At 36.1% G+C, this 21,480-nt stretch overlaps 1 protein-coding gene across 10 annotated transcripts in view; it reads left to right on the top strand.

Annotated features, from left to right (window-relative positions):
• NCOA1 (nuclear receptor coactivator 1) overlaps positions 1–21,480 on the top strand; it is a 214,969-nt gene that overhangs the window by 155,234 nt on the left and 38,255 nt on the right. For all 10 annotated transcript variants that reach the window (XM_027850339.1, XM_027850343.1, XM_027850341.1 and 7 more), the window contains 3 exons: positions 2,012–2,138; positions 19,473–19,641; positions 20,616–20,930. In XM_027850339.1, coding sequence (XP_027706140.1) covers positions 2,012–2,138; positions 19,473–19,641; positions 20,616–20,930 — 611 coding nt within the window. The remainder of the gene's footprint in view (positions 1–2,011; positions 2,139–19,472; positions 19,642–20,615; positions 20,931–21,480) is intronic.

The raw sequence follows: 21,480 nt of genomic DNA, 5'->3' as shown, positions 1-21,480 counted from the left end.
CAAGAGAAGGAAGTTAAAGACATAAGGATAAACAAAGAAAAAAACTGCATTTGTTGGTGAAATGATGGTTTACTTGGAAAACCCCAGGGAATCAGCAGAGATACTGAGGTACTTAATAGTTTAAGCAAAGTGGCAGGATACAAAATAAATCCTCAAAAACCAACAGCATTTCTATATAGTAATAACAACAAAATACTAGAAGCAATGATAGGAAAATCCCATTCCAATTAACTACAAAATGCAATGGAAATGAAAATAAGGGTTTTTTTGGGGGTGGGGGGTTTGTATATGGTAAGGGGAGATAATACATATTTACATAAGAGAGCTACAAATTAAGTGCCAGAATTAAGTCCAGTGGGTACTGACTTAGAAATTAGGGGAACATTTCTCTAGAGAATTTGTCATTTTAATTGTTTATGGGTAAAAGTGGGTAAAAGTTTATATGGCAACTGGATGAGTCAAAAGTTGGTGGGGAGAAAGCATTCCAGATAGGGCTCAAGCACTCTCATCAAGGCTAGAAAGCAGAGAGCTTTTACAAATGACAAGAAGTCTAGTTTGGCAAAATTTATAATATAAGTATTTGAATCTTTTGATACAAGTCTGGAAAAATAGGATAACACTTGATTAGGGAGAACTTTGAATGCCAGACAACCTCCACGTAATAGGCAATAATGAACCATTAAAATTGTCATTGATTAATAGTGTTTGACGATAGCAAATTTGCCAAATAATTGAAATTTTTTACATTAGGCTTCAAAACTTTTCATAGAAATTTTCCTAAAATTATTCCTGTTTATAATTTTAAAAATATAACTTTTTTGGTGTCTTTGAATTATCCCATGTAACAAATGATAACAGAGGATGGGCGAACAGTTTGGTGTAACTAATCATCATATCAAAAAATATATGCAGTGACACTCGCCCGTAGGTCCCTCATTTTTGCAAAGAATGGAAAGGTGCCTTATTATCTTTTTAAGGGTCAAATACAGTCATTATAATTTCTTAGCATTCAGTTTCAGTTTATTGTTAATTCTATTTCTATTGTTGTGTCTTTGTATATATTTTTTCCTGTTTCTGCTTACTTCACTTTGTATGGTTCATATATCTTTCTATATGTAATAATGGTCTTTATATTCTGTATTTCTTGCAGCTCAGTAGTATTTCATTACATTAATATACATAACTTGTTTAGCTATTTTGCAATCAGTTGGTATCTGCTTTTTTTGCATTTCTCCTAATTTCAATTTGCTTTCTAGAATGGTTGGGCTATTTCACAGATCACCAGTAGTGTACTAGTATGCTCATATTATACAATTCCTGTAATATTTGACCCTTACCCTTTTTTGCTATCTTTGCCAATTTACTGGGTACAAAGTGACTTATGTGTTGCTTTGATATCTTTTGCTATTGTTAATGATTTGGAACAATTTATATGACTGTTACTAGTTTTCAGTTCTTCATTTGAGAATTACTTGTTTATATTCATTGACCATTTACCTATTGGGGTTAGAGATTTTACATCTTAAATATTTCAGTTAGTTGATGCCTGCCTTGTATATCAGACTCTTATCAGAAATGTAGATGCAAGGATTTTTTTCCTCAGATTACCACTTCTCTTCTTATCCTAGTTGTATTCATTTTCTTCATGCAACAACAGCTTTTCATTTCATGTAATCAAAATTTGATTTTTTTTTCTTTTTCAATGACTTCTTGTATAACTCTGAATTCAGTCTCTACTCATTGTTGTGAAACATACCTTACAGTGATTATAAGGCAGTTCACAGGGATTGTTTGCTTACTTCTTAGCTTGTGGTCATGTTTTGTGCTCGTTTGTTACTTAAAAAGTTGTCAGTAAAAAAAAAAAATTGTCAGTAGATGAGTATCCGCAGAATGCATGAAGTGTCATTGTAATGTGAAAACCTTGTTAAACTCCTTAATGAAGTATTTCTACTAAGTTTTGTGCTATTTGCCACTATTTTGTGATATTGACTTCCTGTTTGTCTTGATTCAGGATTGCCTGAGCTTGAATTGAGTGGTCTCGATCATCAGTTTGGGCAGCCAGGAATAGATGACCCGGTTCCATGGGCAAATAACGCAATAACTGCTATGAATCAAGGACCTCTGAATAAACCAGAAGAGTAAGTAGCAAGTAAATTTTAACTGTTCTTTATTTTATAGGGTCATCATGAAACAACTTTCACAACTAAACCTGTAATAAAACACTCTGTAGTATTCAGCCATTCAAATACTTTTTAAATATGTATGCCATTAATGGAATAGAAATAGTGATATAACTAATAGTGATATAAATAATTGAGGCTTTTTCCACTGTACAGTGATTCCGCTGTCTATCAAGGAAAGAACCAACATGAACAGAGAGTTTGAAGATATTGAGAGAAGGGGCTAATCAAAGGATCCCTATTCCAAAGAGGATGTTAGGGGATCAAATCAAGAGTACAAATGGATAGGGGAAAGGGAGGAACATCTATCTCTTCCTTTGAGATAGGAGGGAGGTATGAGAAGATGTTTCTAGAAACAGAAGTATTTTGAGATGAGGTAATCAGATATAGACTTACATTGTCTAAGGCACTGTTCTAGATGCTGAAGGACAAGTACTGTAAGCAGGATGTGTTATAATGTGATATGAGCCAGAGCCATCATTGTGTGTTGAAATGGTTGAAGATGAGAGTAGATCTTCTGTATTAATATTAAAGGTAGTGAATTTGGTTTAGGGCATATCAAATTTGTGGTGATATCTGAAAAGTCAAGTAGAAATGTCTAGCAAACAGTTGATTTGTAATTCAAGAAAGAAGTTAGGGTTATATATAAATATTTAAGAATCATTTGAGTATAGGCCATGGAATTGGGTGGGTGTATCTCAAAGCATTAGTTTTTAGAGAGCATTCCAGACAGAGGACCAAAAATTGAGCTTTGAGGGACATTTAGTGATCAAGAAGAGAAAGAATCATTTAGAACAGGAATATAGAGGGATAAGAAGATAGGATAATGTGGATAGGTAAGAGAAGAACCAGGGAAACCAAGGAAGAGGTGGTATCAAGTACAATAGTCAAGAGCATCAAATGCTATCGATTTTTGATTAGTTTAAGATAATAGGAATCAGATGAAAAAATGGGATTTATCCTGGAGAAGAGAAGAGTGGGGGGACAGGTGCGAGCAAAACAGTGTATATTAGCTGTTATTAGGTATTTTAAGAGTTGTTGTGTGGAACAGGGATTAGATCTTGTTCTGCTTGACCCTGAAGACAGAAATTAAGAAAAATGAGAAGTTGCAGGGAGGCATTTTTTTTTTGTCTCATTGTTAAGAAAATATTCCTAATAATTGGAACTGTCTAAAAACAGGATAGCTTCCTCAGGAAGTAGCATGTCAACGGAGGTCTTCTGGCAGAGGCTGAGTGAAGACTTGTCAGGGATGTTGTCACAGGGATTCCTCTCCAATTGTGTATTATACTAGATGATCTCTGAGGTTTTGTTCATTCAGTTATACAGTAAGAAGATCATTGGTGACTTTCATGATGAGCAATTTGAATAAACTGGTAGAAACAGAATCCAGATTGTGAGGAATTAAAGAGTAACTGGGCAGTGAGGAAGTGGAGGCAGCTGCTTTAGACTAGCTACTTAATATATTTGTCAGAGAATTAAAGGAGAGAAGTAGGCTAGCAAATAAAGGCAATTGAGAGGCAGTCTGGTGAAATGGAAAGATAACTGTGATTGGAATTGCAGCTCTGCCACTTACTACCTGCATAACCATGGACAAATCACTTTACGTCCTTAGGCATCAATTTCCTTATCTGTAAAATGAGGGGGGTTGGACTAGATGACTTCTAAAGTCTCTCCTAACACTAATTTTATGATGTGAGACCTCGATGTCAGTATGCACGGGGAGAATTATAATAACTGACATATCAAACTTTGTGGTTTACAAGGCTCTTCGTTTACATTATCTCATTTGATCCTCAAAACATTCCTGAGAGTCAAATGCTAGTATTGTCCCCACTTTAAAGATACTGTAACTGAAGTTCAAAGCGGCTATGACTTACCCATGGTCACATAGTGTCAGAGGCAGAATTCACACCCAGGTTTTTCCCGATTTCAAGTCTAATCCTCTTTCCACTACACAGTGATTCCTCTCTCTATCTAGGAAAGAGCCAACATTAACAGAGAGTTTGAAGATATTGAGAGAAGGGGCTAATCAAAGGATCCCTATTCCAAAGAGGGTGTTAGGAGATCAAATCAAGAGTACAAATGGATAGGGGAAAGGGAGGAACATCTCTTCCTTTGAGATGGGAGGGAAGCATGAGAAGATGGTTCTAGATATAAAAGTATATTGAGATGAGGTAATTCATACTGACTGGCCTTGATCTTCCTAGTAAAATAGGAGAAAAGGTCATCTAAGAATGAGAAGGGCCCAATTGAAGTTAGCAGAGTACCATGATTTTCTCCAGGAATGATCTGTACCCATAGGCTAGAGAACGCAGGCTTTAGGAATGATATATTAGAGATAATTATAGTGAGCACAAAAGAAGGTCAGAAAGTGAAGCATATGTACTCATTAGATTAGTATTGAAGTGACTTAACTATAAAGCAGAACTGTGCAGGGAGTAAAAGGGGTTTAGAAATAGTGGAAGGGGTCAATACTACTGCAGGTCCCAGTGAAGAACAGGTTCATTGGAGTATAGAAAGGGCTCTTAAAGATGTCATGTTGGACCAAAAGGAGGGTAGGAAGCAGCAAATTTGAGCTCAGAGATGGGTTTCTGATATCCATGTGATGATATCATCCAAATGATAATATCCATGGTTTGGTGAATGAATTTGAGTAGATGTGAAGTAGAAGTAGAGAAAGACAATAAAATTGAGGATGTCAGGTGATTCTTCATAGTAGCCAAAGATAATAGCAAGTAAATTCATCTACTCGCTCTCACCAACCTTTCTTTTTGTTACTAGGATCAAGGAATGTAAACATTGATGCTAGAAGGCAGTGGAGACTATATTGGGGTTCATATAAGCACATTAAATATGGTGATAGTGACAATCATTTGTCTCAAAGTAGAACATGGGAGCATAGAACAGGCAGCTGTCCTCTCCTATTAGGCTAGCAGGTTTCCCACCCCTGATAGAGGCATGGGAGGAACAGGGGGAAGTAAAGAAGAAAACAATAGGTAAAATCTAGTTTCTCGTAAGTAGAGGATATATTTCTATGGAGGAAGTTTCAAGCAAGGTTCAAGATAAGTCCATAATCAACTGTCGCTTTCACAGGACACAGTTAAAGAATATAATTAGAGGGTAGACTTCCTGGGTGTACCTGTAGATCGGGAACGGGCAGTGTATGACTGAATTAGATTGGAGTGAATTATGGAGAAGAGAGCAGTAGGGAAGGTATCCTACCCATAGTAGCAGGTCAGGAAAACATGACTGAATTCACTTAGCAAATACTTCTGACACTTTGTGACCCCATTTGGAGTTTTCTTGGCAAACATAGTGGAGTGGTTTACCATTTCCTTCTCTAGCTCATGTTACAGATGAGGAGCTGAAGTAGGCAGGGTTAAGTCATTTGCCCTGATTCACACAGCTGGTCAGTGTTGGAGGCCAGATTTGAATTCATGAAGAGGAGTCTTCTTGACTCTAGGTTTACTATTCTATCCACTGCTCCATGTAGGTTATTCCTATTGAGAAAATCCAAATCAGCAACTGTTCTGCAGCTTATTAGTGTTTCCCAGAATCACACAGACAAGATATGTTAGAAATGGAATTTGAACTCAGATCTTCTAGACTCTGCCAACAGAGATTCTCCATTACACCAGATTACCTATTATAAGCCCACTTTTCATGCTGTTGATTGATGTGGCAACCGTAAAGCCAAATTAGCCGACATTAACTGACATTAGATTGTTCAAAGCTTTACCAACCTATCTTTTCTCCTTTTGCTGCTCGTTAGTTTGAAAACTTTCCCATATTAGCTCTTTGATCCTAATTTTGCTAGATTTTCCGAATGTCATAGCCACTCCAAACTAATTGTTATCTAACCCTCATTTTCTTCCAAGTCAAAATTGCTGTCTTGCCTCTTCTCAGACCATCCCTGATGCTTGTGTTTAAATTATAGTTAAGTTGACAATGTAACTTTACACCATTAAAGATTATTCATAGGGAAGCTATTCAAGAATTTATTGATTCATGAATTACTAATGTATAATTTTTTATATGTGTGACTTGAGGTAGAATGTGGCTGAGGTAGATCATGAAATTTAAGGAAGTTTGAAGAAAAATCAACATGGGTGTTGAAGTCCCCATATATAAAGAATTGGGGAGGAATGGAAAATACTGCTGTGTATTTGCTTCTTCCGGTTTGTTAGTGACCTTATGTCTTGATCATTCGTTTGAAATTTGTTTAATATGAGCATGATAAAAGGGTCAAAGAACTCAGGAAAAATTGGTGGTGTTTATTTTCTGGTCCTGATACCTGATTCCAGACCCACACCATACTGAATTGAAGTTTGCTTTATTTTTTTAATATGGTAAACACTAGGATTTCTAATGTTTGACCATGGCTTGACCTGGTAACTGTGGCATTTACTGTCACTTTATAGAATTGGAATTTCAAGGCCAACATTCAAGAGGCTGTTTGCTTCTTCCTAGGTACTTTGCTGCAAATAGGGTAAGTTGCCACCAGGTAAGCGGTGGTTCCTTGGTTATAGCCTTGTGGTCCATACAGCTGGATTTCCCATAGATACAGTTAACGGACAGATATTAGCAAGCTTTCCCCCTCAATTATGCTTTTTAAAAATTAAAAACATAACTTCTACTAAACAGGTAAGCATAATTATTAAAGAATGTAGAAGTCTTAAGGAGCAAGTTATTAAAGAAAGCATACTCTTAGGACTATCCTGATACCTTTCTTACTAATCTTTAATTAGTACAGGCATACCTCAGAGATACTACAGGTTCAGTTCCAGACCACCACAATAAAGTGAATATTACAATAAGGCAAATCACATAAATTTTTTTGTTTCCCAGTGCATACAAAAGTTATATTTACATTATCCTACAGTCTATTATGTGTGCAATATATTATGTCTAAAAAATGTACATACCTTAATTTAAAAAACATTACTAAAAATGCTAACCGTCATTTGAGCCTTCAGTGAGTCATAATCTTTTTGCTGGTGAGGGGGGTCTTACCTTGATGTTGATGGCTGCTGACTGATCAGGGTGGTAGTTGCTGAAAGTTGGGGTAGCTGTGGCAATTTCTTAAAATAAGAAAATGACTAAGGTTGCTGCATTGATTAACTCTCCTTTCACTTGAACAATTAGTGGCCATTGTAGAGTTATTAATTAGCCTGATTTCAATATTGTTGTATCCCAAGGAATAAGGAGAGGCCCTAGTAAAGAGAGAGAGATGGGGAGATGGCCAGTTGGTGGAACAGTCAGAACAAATACAACTTTTATCGATTAAATTGACTGTCTTATATAGGCATGGTTTGTGGCATCCCATAAGAATTACAAAAGTAACATCAAAGATCACGGATCACAGATCACCATGTAAGATATAATAATGAAAATGTTTGAAATATTGCAAGAATAACTAAAATGTGATACAGAGATATAATATGAACACATACTGTTAGAAAAATGGTGCCAACAGATTTGCTCAATATAGAGTTGCCACAAATTTTTAATTTGTAAAAAACACAATATGAGGGGCAGCTAGGTGGCACAGTAGATAGAGCACTGGCCCTGGAGTCAGGAGGACCTGAGTTCAAATCCAGTCTCACACACTTGACACTTGACACTTACTAGCTGTGTGACCCTGGGCAAGTCACTTAACCCCCATTGCCTAACCCAAAAAAAAACCACACACACAATATGAGCGAAGCACAATAAAATGAGGTATGCCTGTATGTACTCACTGCTTAATCTAATCCTGCTTTTTACCAGTGCTTTAATGGAATGCTTCTTTCAGGTCATCTTGAATCTTAACTTAGAATTAGGACTTTTTTGGAGCATGTGCATGGCTCTGGGACTTCAGGTCAATAATCTCATTTTTCCACTGGCTTTTCTGTCTCCTGCCACCAGAAAGTCTTGTTTATCTATAACTTCATTCTATAAAGTAGAAAATTCTTCAGTCTGCCTTTCTAGCATATACCACCCAAGTTTTGTGTTCCTCTTTATTATAGCCCTTTAAAGGAAATCAGTCCTTAGAATGTACTTCTGTTTTGAGAGGTATAATGGAACTTTTCAGATTCTATCCGGGGTGAGACAAATTCAGTCTTTTAAATCTATCAGTGGAATGACTAGACCAAGTTTGGTCAGAGAAAACATATCCTTCAGTTATTTAGGCCAAGAGGAAGACAATACAAGTTTACAGGTAAATCATTTTCTCAACTTAAAAAAAATGCAAAGGCAGAGCCAAAATGGCAAAGTAGAGTCAGCAACTCAACTTAACTCTCCCAGAATTCCTCTCGAAACAACTTTAAAATAATACCTCAAATTGAATTCTGGAGTAGCAGAGCCAACAAGAAATCAGGATGAAACATTTTTCTAACCTAAGACAACTCAGAAGTTTGGCAGGAAAAGACTGTGATACTGGAGTGGGGGCCAGTGTGAAGTGCATACAGCAGGACACTTGCAGTGGGCTTTGGAAGTGGATGCAGTATCCTTAACAGCAGCTTCCAGAGCTCAGCCCAGAGACAGTAAGTGAGTCAGACACCTGGTTAGAAAGAGATTACTATGGACCCTTTGCTAGCCCTAGGTGTGGGACCTGGTACTTTTTGGCAGTTCTACTGCCCATATACAGTTCTGGGTCACAGTTCCATGGCAAAAAGGAAGGCTTGTTGTCAGTCACAAGGGAGCAGGGGCTCTGGTTGCAGTTCCAAGATAAAGAGGAACACTAGCTCCTCTAGTGGAGAGAAGAGAGCATGGGGGACAAGGTCACAGTTCCAGGGCCAAGAGGAATGCTAGCACTTGTGGCTACAGGGGAGCATAGGCCTTTTCTGGGTAAAGACCAGAGTGTAGACCAGAAGAGTAGTGACCACACCTCTTCAAGGGTCACACCACCTTGGAAGCACAAGAACTTGCAGACCCCCAGATATATCTCTCAAAACAATAGCATGAAAAAACCTGAAGATTGAGACAGTGCTTCCCTACCTCTAAGTGAGTAGAGCCCAACTTTATCATAAAGTTCAAAGTCAAGAAATAGGCTGGAAGATGAACAAACTCAAGAAAAAGACTTGACGACAAAAAAAAAAAACCTACTACAATAGCCCAGAAGACCAAAAACAAACTCAGAAGAAGACAACAACCTAATAACAGCTAAAAGCAAAGCCTCAAAGGAAAATGCAAATTGGAGACATACTCAACAAGAATTTTTGGAAGAGTTAAAGAGATGAGTAGTGGAGGAAGAATTGAGGGAAAATGAGAGTAATGCAAGAAAATTATGAAAAGAGAATTGTAGCTTTGTAAAAGAGACACAAAAAAACACTAAAGAAAAAAATAAAATTAGCCAAATGGAAAAGGAGGCACAAAAATAATTCCTTAAAAATTAGAATTGGGCCAGTGAAAGCTAATGACTCCATGAGATATCAAGAAATAATAAAACAAAGTCAGAATGATTAAAAAAAAATAGAAGAAAATGTGAACTATCAGAAAAACAACTGGCCTGGAAAATAGATCAAAGAGAAATCATTTAAGAATTATTGGACTACCTCAAAGCCATGATCCAATAAATGAACCTGTGTCATATTTTAAGAAATTAACAAGGAAAACTGTCCTGATATTTTAAATCCATAGGGCAAAATAGAAATTGAAAGAATCCACTGATCACTTCCTGAAAGAGATCCCAAACTGAAAACTCTCAGGAATATGATAGCCAAATGCAAGAGCTCCCATGGCCAGGAGAAAATATTTCAAGCTGCCAGAAAGAAACAGTTAAGGTATCATGGAGAAATAGCCAGGATCATTCAAGACTTAACAGCCACCACTATAAAGGAGTGGTGAGCCTGGAATATGATGTTCCAGAAGGCAAAGAGAGCTAGACTTACAACCATGAATAACCTACCCAGGAAAACTGGGTATAATCCTTCAGGAGAAAAAAAATGGATATTTAATGAAATAGAGAACTTTCAAGCATTCCTAATGAAAAGACAAGAGCTGAATAGAAAATTTGATATTCAGACACAAGACTCAAAAGAAGCATAAAAAGGTAAATGTAAAAGTCAAATTACTAGAGACTTTAAAAGTTAAACTGTTTACATTCCTTTATTGGAAGATGATACATGCAACTTCATTAAAGTAGTTAGAAGAAGTCTCCATATATTGAAGGCACAGGCATGAGTTAATTATGTTGGGATGATCTCAGAAAAAAGGGGAGAGTGTGAGAAAATGGGAGGCACTGGGAAAGGGGGAGGGCACAGGAAGAATGGGGACAGTTATATTACATAAAAGGCACAAGGAACAACTTTTACAATGGAGAGGGAAATGGTATGGTGGTAGCAGGCAATGCTTGATCCTCAGTCTCATTGGAAGTGGTTCAAAGAGAGAAGAATGTGTATATGTATATGTGTGTGTGTGTGTGTGTGTGTGTGTATACACACACACACACATGCTCAGTTGGATATAAAAATCTATCTTATCCAACAGTGAACTCGTAGGGAAAGAGAAAGGAAGAGTAAATAAAAGAGAGGGCAGATTAAGGGAGGTTGTGGTCAGAGGCAAAACAGATTTTTTAGGAGACGGTAAAAAGAAAGATTAACAGACGAAAATAGGATAGAGGAAAATATGTGGTAATAATAACTGTGAATGAGAAAGCAATGAACTTAGAGAAGCAGATAGTAGAATGGATTAAAAACCAGACTCCAAAAATATGTTGTTTATAAGAAGCACACTTGAAACCAAAAGTTACACAGAGGATTTAAAATAAGGAGCTGAAGTAAAAAAGGCAGGAATAGCAATCATGATCTCATACAAAGCAACAGCAAAAATAGACCTAATTAAAAGGAATAATATAAAAGAAGGAAGGTTTAGCAGTACCAGATCTTAAATTATAAGACAGTTAAATTATAAGACAGTAATTATCAAAACTTGTACTGGCTAAGAAATAAAAGGGTGGATTAGTGGAACAGAATTGACATACAATACATATTAGTAAATTATTATAGTAACCTTGTGTTTGACAAATGTAAAGATTTAAGCTTTTGGGACATGAATTCACTTTTGGCTAAAAAAAATTGTTGGGAAAACTGGAAAGTAATCTGGCAGAAACTGGTTACGAACCAATATCTTATACTATTTACCAAGATAAGGTCGAAATGGATATGTGAGCTAGATATAAAGGGAGATACCATAAGAAGATTAGAATAATATGGAACACATTACCTATCAAACTTATAAATTAGAGAACAATATGAATAAACAAGAGAATAGAGAGCATTGCGATATACAAAATGGATAATTTTGATTACATTAAATTATCAGGGTTTTGTACAAATAAAACCAATGTAGCCAAGATTAGAAAGAAAGCAGAAAATTGGGGAATTGGGAATGTATAGACAATTTCTCAGATAAAGGTCTCATATCTCAAATATATAAAGAACTTTGTCAAATTTTTAAGAATATAAGTCATTTTCCCATTGATAAATGGTCAAAGGAAAAGAATGGGCCATTTTTCAATGAGAGAATTAAAACTTTATATAGTTATTTGGGAAAAATTCTTCAAATTATTATCAATTAGAGAAATACAGAAAAAAACCTCTTTGAGATATCACCTCATACCTTTCAGATTGGCTAAAATGATAGAAGGGAAAATGACAGATGTTCAGAGGGGGCATGGAAAAATTGGGGCAGTTGGTTGAACTGTGAACTGATCTAACCATTTGGGAGAGCAATCTGGAATTATGCCCAAAAAGTTATGAAACTGTGTATGCCCTTTAACCCAGCAATAGCACTGGTAGATGTTTCCCTTAGATGTTTCCCAATGTGATCAGGGAAAAAGGAAAAGAATCTGTGTGTTTTAAAGTATTTATAACATTTCTCTTTGTGGTAGCAAAGAACTGGAAATTGAGGGGATGCCCATCAATTGGGAAATGGCCAAACAAGCTCTGGTATATGATTTTGATGGAATATCACTGTTCTGTAAGATATAATGAACTAGTTGATTTTTTAAAATTTATATTTAGTTTTTCAACATTAACTTTTATAAGATTTTGAGTTCTAAATTTTTCCCCTCCCCAAACCAGCATGCAATCTGATATAGGCTATCCATGTACAATCATCTTAACAATATTTACACATTAGTCACACATGTGAAAGAAGAATCAGAACAAGAGAGAAAAATCATGAGAAAAAAGAGAGAAAATAGTGTGCTTCAGTCTGCAGACTCCATAGTTCTTTCTCTGGACATGGATAGCATTTTCTGTTATGAGTCTTTTGGAATTGTCTTAGATCATGAGCTGGTTGATTTTAGAAAAACATAGAAAAACTTGCCTGAAAGAATGAGTGAAATGAGCAAAACCAAGAGAACATTGTATGCAGTAACAGCAATATTGTTTGAAAAACAACTGTGAAAGGCTAAGTTATTTTGAATATTATAAATACTCACATAAACTATAAAGGACCTATGAAGAAAGATGCTATCCACCTCCAGAGAAAGAACTGATATACAAAAGTTTGTATAGTATGGTTGTGTGTGTGAGTTTGTATGAAATGGTGACCATCTCTAGTGCAGAGTGGGGAGGGAGCAAGACGGTTTGGAACTTAAAATGTAACCAAAAAATAATTAAAAAAAAAAAAGAATAATCATGGATATTACATTTTGCTAAAAGGTGTCATAGACAGTTAAATGATATAATTTTTTTTTTCCAGCAGGGTTATCTGATGAAAGTTTCATTTCTCAAATATCAAGGGAACTGAGTCAAATTTGTAAATATCCGAGCCATCCCACAATTGGCTAAATGGTCAAAGATATGAACAGGCAGTTTTCAGAAGAAGAAATCAAAGCTATCTGTAGTCATATGAAAAAATGCTCTAAATCACTATTGAGTAGAGAAATGCAAATTAAACTGAGATACTGCCTCACAGAATGAGGCTAATATGATAGGGAAAAATGATAAAGACTGGAGAAGATATGGAAAAACAGGGACACTAATGCATTGTTGATGGAGTTGAGAACTATTGGGGTAGCTAGGTGGTGTAGTGAATAGAGCACCAGCCTTGGATTCAGGAAGACCTGAGTTCAAATCTGGCCTCAGACATATAATAAATACTTCCTAGCTGTGTGACTCTGGGCAAGTCACTTAACCCCGTTGCCTAACCGAAAATAAAAGAGAGAGAGAGAACTATCCTACAATTCTGTAGAACTATTTGGAACTTTGTCCAAAGGGTTATAAAATTCTTTGACCTAGCATTATCACTACCAGGTGTATATCCCAGGGAGAGGAAACAAAAAGGAAATGACTGATATGTACAAAATATTTATAGCAGTTCTTTTTGTGTTGACAAAGAATTGGAAATTGAGGGTATACCTGTCAATTAGGGAATGAGTAAACAAGTTATAGTATGTGATTGTGATGGAATACTATTGTACTGTAAAATGATGAGGGAGATAGTTTCAGAAAAATTTGGGGAGACTTAAATGAACTGATGCAAAGTAAAGTGAGCAAAACCGGGAGAATATACATATATATTTTAAGGCAGTTGGGGTTAAGTGACTTGCCTAGGGTCACACAGCTAGTACGTGTCAAGTGTTTGGTGTGAGGCCAGATCTGAACTTAGGTTCTCCTGACTTCAAGGCTGGTTCTCTGTCCACTGTGCCACCTACCTGCCCCCAAACCAAGAATATTGAACACAGTAACAGCAATATTGTAATGATGATCAACTGTGAAGAATTAGCTACTCTGATCAAGACAGTAATCCATGACAATTCTAAAGGACTCATGATGAAAAATGCTGTCTACCTCCAAAGAGAGAAAACTGATGAATTTTGAGTACGAATTGAAGTATATTTTTCTTTTGTTTTTCCTTTTTTTCTCCTTTGACTAATATAGAAATATATTTTACATGATTTCACATGTATAATTGATACTATATTATTTGCCTTCTCAGTTGCTGAGGAAAGGGCTAGAGGGAATGAAAGAATTTGGAACTCAAAATTTTTTAAGTACTATCAAAAATAAATATTTTTTTTAAATGCAAAGCTCAGCTCGTATGTGAACTGTAGATGTAGATAGCTCTGACAGATATCTGTGAGTATAGCTCTAATCCTATGAAGTCCTTTCAGAGACCTGAACCAAATAGATTAAATAGGGAAATATATTAAGATGGTTTTTAATTAAATTTTTTTCAGTCTTGAACAATCTTCCCTCTCTCCATCTCTTTAACCTCTCCCCTACTCAAATTGAGAACAAAAGGGAAATACCACTCCTGTCACAGACATGGCCAAAAAAAATTATATCTTATTCTGTACTCTGAATACTTTCTCTATTCGAAAGGTGGGTGGCATGTTTCATCATTAATCTTCTGGAATTGTAGATGATCAGAACTCCTAATTCTCTCAAAGATGTTTGTTATATTGTCATCGTAAGGATTGTTCTCTTGTTTCTATTCACTTCACACAAGTTATCCCAGTCCCTCAGAAACTATCCCTTTCATCGTTTTGTACAGCACAATCATATTCCATCACATTTATATGCCATTGTATGTTTAGGTGTTCCTCAATTGATGGTTACCTCCTCAGATTCTCATTCCCTGCCACTTCATAAAGAATCATAAATACTTTTGTATACCTCTTCTTAGAGTTTGTTTTGCTTAAGACTATCCCTCCTTTAATCTACCCTCCCTCTAATTCCTGTTTTTCCCTTTTCTTCCTATTTCTCTCTTGAGTAAAATGTTTTATATACTTAACTGTGTCAGTGTATATTCATTCTTCCTTCATTGGACTAGTTCAGATGAGAGTGAGATGTCAGGTCTCACAACACCTACCTCCCTTTGTTTGCTTATGTACCTTGCTTATGTGAGTTAATTTCCCCTAAACTTTCTCTTCCCTCTGTACTATTCTCTTTTTCTCTTCCTTTTTTATTCTTTTCTTAAGATAATCAAGACTGAACTCTTTAAGTTCTTAACCTGGGTTAGGGTCTGAGCAACAATAGACTGGTGTTGGAGTCAGCCACTGTCAGCTACCTAGGAATCCCATTTGGTTCAAATCAACAGAATTGTAGGTCCTGCTTAATTCTTGTATTCCTGCCTTGGCTCTTCCTTTGTGGCTTGGGCTAGATGCTGGAGTTAAGACTCTGCTTTGCTCGAGGAATCTGAGCCACACCATTTCTGCTTGCTTCTGAATTAACTCCTTTTTTGGTACACCTCCCAGGACTTCCTTTCCTGGGGAACATCATCCCCAGGTACACCTCTGCCTTGGATTTGTGACCAAAACTTGGTAGTGGGTGTCAGAGCTTCCAGGCCCTATTCCTGTCACAATGTGCCGGTATGAGTCTAAGGTTGCTCCTGTATGGATCTGGGACTTCCACTTGCCCCTGTGTACAGGGCAATCTCTGCCTATGAGATTGAATGCTCTATACAACATGTACTCCTGACCATACCTTTGCCCCAGTGTCCACAGAGCTCTGCCTCTCTCCCTTTCCTAACCTGGTCTTGAAAAAAATTATTCACTGTGACTTTTTTTTTTAATTTCCCCATCATGGTTCATTGTGACGTGTTTTCTTCTTATTTTTATAAAATAAATTTTTATTGATATCTTCTGTTTTTACATTGTCATTGTTATCTCCAGTATCCCTCACCTGTCCTTTCCAGAGAATTATGCCTTATAACAAAAAGTGCTTTCTAAAGACAAGGAAAGAAGGAAAAGAAAGGGGAAAAAAAAGTCAGCACAACTGAAGAAGTCCAAAAAATAATGCTATTGTGTAACACCTTTGTTCCTCCCACCTCCCTACAAGGGTGTGTTGGAGGTATCCTGTTATATTTCTTTTGAGTCATTCTCAAACATTATTATAGATGATCCCAAACTACATCCAATAATAATGGGGAAAGTGGTTTTGCCTCATTTCTTTACTTATTGGAAAAGGTTCTAGTGTATCCCCATTGCATATGATGGTTACTTTTGGTTTTAGATAGATGCTTTTTATGATATTAAAGAAAAGTCATTCAACTGAATGTCTTGTGAAGAACAGCCAAAAGGCCAGTTTGTCTGGACCATGAAGTTCGTAAAGGGAAGTGTAGTATATAATAAGGCAGGTGAAACATTCCTATTTCCAGCCCTTCTCAAGTCTTCTAGTTAGTCATTCTTTAATTCTTCAAACTCATATTATGTACAAGTATTATTGTATACAATGTTGTAATACAAGTATTGTATTATATTCAAGATAATATTCTGTGAGTTGGAGAGTATCAAGGGATTGTAGATGTAGATCTGGAAGGGAACTCAGTGTCAGAGACAGGGTTTGAATCTAGGTCCTTTGACTCCAAATCTAGCACTCTTTTCACTAAGTCATGCTCCCTGTCTGTAGAAGCTTATATTCTTGTTGGGTTAATAACATATACATACTTAAAAGGCAGTACAGTATAGAGTAAGTATCACTTGCAAAATACAAAAACTAAAGAGATTCCAGTTATGGCGATTAGAGTAATCTTCATGAATTAAGTGGCATTTAACTTGGGCCTTGAAGAGTGAAAGCAATTTCAGTATGAGTTAGAATAAGGGGAAGGCATTCCAGGCAGTAGGAACAATATGAAAAAAGGTATGGAAATAGGAAAGTTTATTTGGAGAAAGGCAAATAGTCAGGCTTGGCTGGAGTATAGGCTTCAGATATATCTATCTGTCTGTCTGTCTATCATTTATCTATTTTTGGTGAGGCAATCAGAATTAAGTGACTTGCCCAAGGTCACACAGCTAGTAAGTGTCAAGTGTCTGAGCCCGGATTTGAACTCAGGTCCTCATGAATCCAAGGCCAAAACTCTATCCACTGTGCCACCCAGCTACCCAGTATAGGCTTCATTTAGAGAAATAGTGGTAGAGACAGTATTTTGGGCCAAATTAAGAATCTTGGCATCTTGGGCTTTAGATCATGGGAAACAATGGCCTATTTTTTAGCATTGGAGTACTGTAATTAAAGTGGTTCTTTAGGAGAATTAAACAGCATATAGTGGATTGAAGGAAGAGAGAACCATCAGGAGACTATTACCTTAGTTCCACTATTAAATACAGGAAATGAGTCTAATAACAGTGGAAATGGAAAGACTGACAGATGGACTTGAAGTAGACCAAGAGAAGCTGTGATGTAAGAATCAATAAGATTTGGGAACTGATTCAATGTGGAGGAAAGGTTAGGCAAGTAACCCCATGTTTTAGGAAGAAAGATAATGAGTTATAGACTAAAAAGGGCATCTTTTCTGCCCATTCACATAGTCTTAAATCAGTCTATTCACTTTTTCTCTACATCTGTGGTTTTTTTCTACCTGGAAAAGCATATTATAACTAGCAAAATTACATAATATTGTGCCTTCCCTCTTATTGACAACCTGTAAAAATTATAAGTAAGATTTCATTCTAGCCATTATGTAAACTTCCTTTATTGCGTAAAATTCCTTTCCAAAAAGTGCCCTTCTTTGCTTACCCTTTATTTTGTGGTTATAAAGTCATTAGTTACCTTTTTTAGAATTTTAATACTTCAGAAGTCTGTGATTTTATTTGGGGGGCAGGGGAAGAGACTGCCTTCACTAATAATGACCCCAAGTCCTAGACTCCTTAGTACATTTATGAGTTGCTTTTCCCATCCCCCCCCCCCCAAAATTACATACTGACCAATATTTCTGAATTTATCTAGCCTGGTCCTCAGATAATGAACATGACAGAATCCAAAACTATCTTTCAGAATTTTTCATGTCAGAGTTTGCATTCTTCACATCATGATTAGCTCTCATAATATGACTAAGTGGATGGACAAGAGCAAGCCTTATCCACCACAAAATATTTCCTCCATTCCCCTTGTGCCTCTCTTATAAAATTATCTGGTGCCTTTTTCAGCACTAAGATAGTAGGATGTTACACCAAACCTTAAATTGTTACAAGGAATTTAATCCTGTCAGGAATAGTGGTAACTCAACCAGGATTGCAGAGTGTACTATGAACCAGGTTCCCCCTAGTATTCCTTTCTCACTACCACCACTACAATTCTGGTCAGGCATGAATGGTGAGAATTAATTATATAGAGGGATCCTGCCAACATTTGATTTTGTCAATCCTTACATAGTTCTGTGTATAAGCTTACATGATGTGACCTCTCTATTCTTTTGTCCTGAATGAGGGCTCACAAAAAGCTTGTGTGTATCTTATCTTTTCATTTATATTAAAAACTTCTTGAGGGCAAGAACTCTGTCTGTGGAGTCCCCATATCACCTACCACAGTGCCTTGCACAGAGTAGGTGCTCAATAAATATTTGGTGGATGAATGGATGAATATATACATATATGCATACTCTAAAAGAATGGAGGGACCAGATTTTCACTGTTATAGAAATGTGCAATCAGTCCTGTTCCTGAAATAAGTCTAGAAATAACTTCCAGTGCATAAGTATTGCTGTGTTTCCATCTTCAGATGACATAGAATTAATTTGTGCACTATTTTACCCCAGTTCTAAAAACTCAGAATTCTGCTGTATGAATTCCTATGTATAAGGAAATACCTATAAAATGACTTTAGGGAAATATATCTGTTGAGAAGTAAGGTGCTGAACACAAAAATGGAAGCCTGGCTAGATAGCATTAAGTATTGTGTTTGACTGAACTGTGAGCTCTTTTCTACTTCATATTTTAAGAAATAGGATACTTGTGTTTTTGCTTTCCTTATTTAAACTTTATAAATTGATACTTTAACAAAATCAATAAAGATGTGCTGCTAACTGTTGGCATGTTTAAAAAGCTTTTCTCCATTGCATTCTTTTGTTGATATTAACTGTCATTTGATAAGTACTCTTTGTTAAAAAAAAATTATTATTTATGTTACTTAGTTAACATTATTTTGAATTTAATTGCATTGAATTAAGTATAGCTTCTTTAAAATTTTTGGCCGGCAATCTTATTAAGTGAAATTAAATTATTTCATCAGAATTTTTGGACAATTTTCCAGATTTTTGCCCTTGCTTAAAACACTTTTCCTCTGCTTTTATAGACTTGATAGATTTTTTCGTTCAATTTTTCCAAAGCTAATGGGAAAAATATAGAATAAAACTCCAGTGGATGATGAATAAGTGAGAACCATATTGAAACATAACAGTTCTATTATATTTTATAAACTGTGTGCAAATTACATTCCTAGTCAGTGCACTAATGTAACAATTTGAACAGATAATTTTGCAGAAAAGTTTTGTTGCCATTCTTTTTTTACCCAACCAAAATTGAAAAATTCCTTACTCTTGACATCATAGTTATTCAACCTGATTGTCTTTTCATTTCTACAGCCAGTGCATCACTTCCCAGCTAGATGAGCTTCTGTGCCCACCAACAACAGTAGAGGGAAGAAATGATGAAAAAGCTCTTCTTGATCAACTGGTATCCTTTCTCAGTGGCAAGGATGAAACTGAACTAGCTGAGCTAGACCGAGCCCTGGGAATTGACAAACTTGTCCAGGTATTCCATAAAGCTTAGACTATTTCGAAAATAGTGCCCACATTAAAAAGAAGATAGATGATCAAAATTATTAAAACTTTGGTTCCATGTTACATTTTATCTAGCTAATTTTATAATTAATAGTGCTTGTGAAAATTATCAGAATTATAACATATACTATGAATTACATATAACTCTAATATCGCATTTTGGCTTGGAAATAATCCCAAGTTCTCTAAGTATATGGCAACAGAGTGCATGCCCTGATTGCCGTCTGCCAAGCTAGAAAGGTTTCATGTGTATGGGCCTAGTTATTTGGGAACCAGTCTAACTGAGTTTGGAGAGAAACTTGTAGCTAGAAAGTTAGTTGGTTACCAGTTGATGAATATTTTGACTACAGCAACTCATTAAATTATCTTTTAAGACATGGAGGATTTTCAGTTAGCATTAATGAAGAGAATACATACAATGATAAAATAAGCTCCTGAAGCATTGAGGTAATTTGTCTTTAATTGCCATGCGTTAATTGTCTTCAGTCAATTTCATGTCAGCATTCCAGCCCTACCAAGCTACTTGTGTAACAGTTTTGTTCTTTCCTGATTACGGATCAAAATATCAGGAATTTTAAGATGGAAAAGAACATAGGGTAGAAGTTCCAGTTTGGAGAATCTTTCTCATGGTGTTTGGATGATTCTTATACCTGTCCATAAGACATTTTATTAAATTTAGTGATCTTTCATTGATTTAGAGGTTTGTTTTATTTGTATTTTCATTTTCTGTTATTCCACCTGAGAGCAGTTTTCTTTATGCATTTAGGTGGCAAGTAATTAAACTTTATTTTGACTATAAATTAACCCAGAGACATTCAGTAGCATTTTCTGGAAGATATACTGTTCTTAGATCAAAAATTATAATGTTAACAAATGTCACAAAACAAAAATATCACCTATTTTTAGAAATTCATTTTCAGATTGTTCTGGTTCCTTTTGCAACAGGGAGGCGGATTGGAAGTATTAACAGAGAGATTTCAACCACAACAATCAACACCACCTTTAATGATAGAGGAAAGGTCCAGCCTGTATTCTCAGCCTTATTCTTCAGCTTCACCTACTGCTAATCTCCCCAGTCCTTTCCAAGGCATGGTTAGGCAAAAGCCTGCCATGGGAACCATGCCAGTTCAAGTACCACCACCTCGGGGAGCTTTTCCTACTAACATGGGCATGCAGCCACGGCAGACTCTAAACAGGCCTCCAGCTGCTCCCAACCAACTTAGACTTCAACTGCAGCAGAGGTTGCAAGGACAACAGCAGGTAAGTACTCTTAGATAATGGTGGGTACTTTCTTCTAAATGTGAGAAAGCTTTGCAGCTCTTTTCTGTGATATGAAAACAGCTACTTTAATAATGGAATGGAGTCCATTGCCACAATGTTTATCGAAGAAAGATATTATAATCTTTATCTCAGCCTAAACCTGGACTGAAGAACTTTTCCCCCCTACCCCTGACTCAGGTGAAAAACTATTAAAAGTTTCACCAAAAAAAGGTAATTTGATTTTGTTTCTTCCAAGTTTTGCTTTTTTTGTTTCAAGGGACAAAAAAGAAAACTTTTCAATTTTTTTTTTTCTAAGAAAAGGTGCCACAAAGCTATTCAGTAAATGCTACAAATAGTAACACCATGCTTACGTTTCATATTTATAGCCTGTTAAGAATAAGAAAATAAGAAGGAAAATGAGAAGAAGAAAAAGGAGGAAATAAGTGTGAAGAAAGAGAGGCACATGGTGGGGGAAAATAGCAATAAATGTGGGAGTGAGAGTTAAGGGGAAAGAAAAGACAGGAAACAACCTGGGATGGGTGTGGATTAG

The sequence above is a fragment of the Vombatus ursinus genome, unplaced genomic scaffold (assembly GCF_900497805.2).
Source record: "Vombatus ursinus unplaced genomic scaffold, bare-nosed wombat genome assembly UNPS02009062.1, whole genome shotgun sequence".
Lineage (NCBI taxonomy): Eukaryota > Metazoa > Chordata > Mammalia > Diprotodontia > Vombatidae > Vombatus > Vombatus ursinus.
Note: the sequence above shows the minus strand (reverse complement) of the source record. Positions and strands in the feature narration are given on the sequence as shown.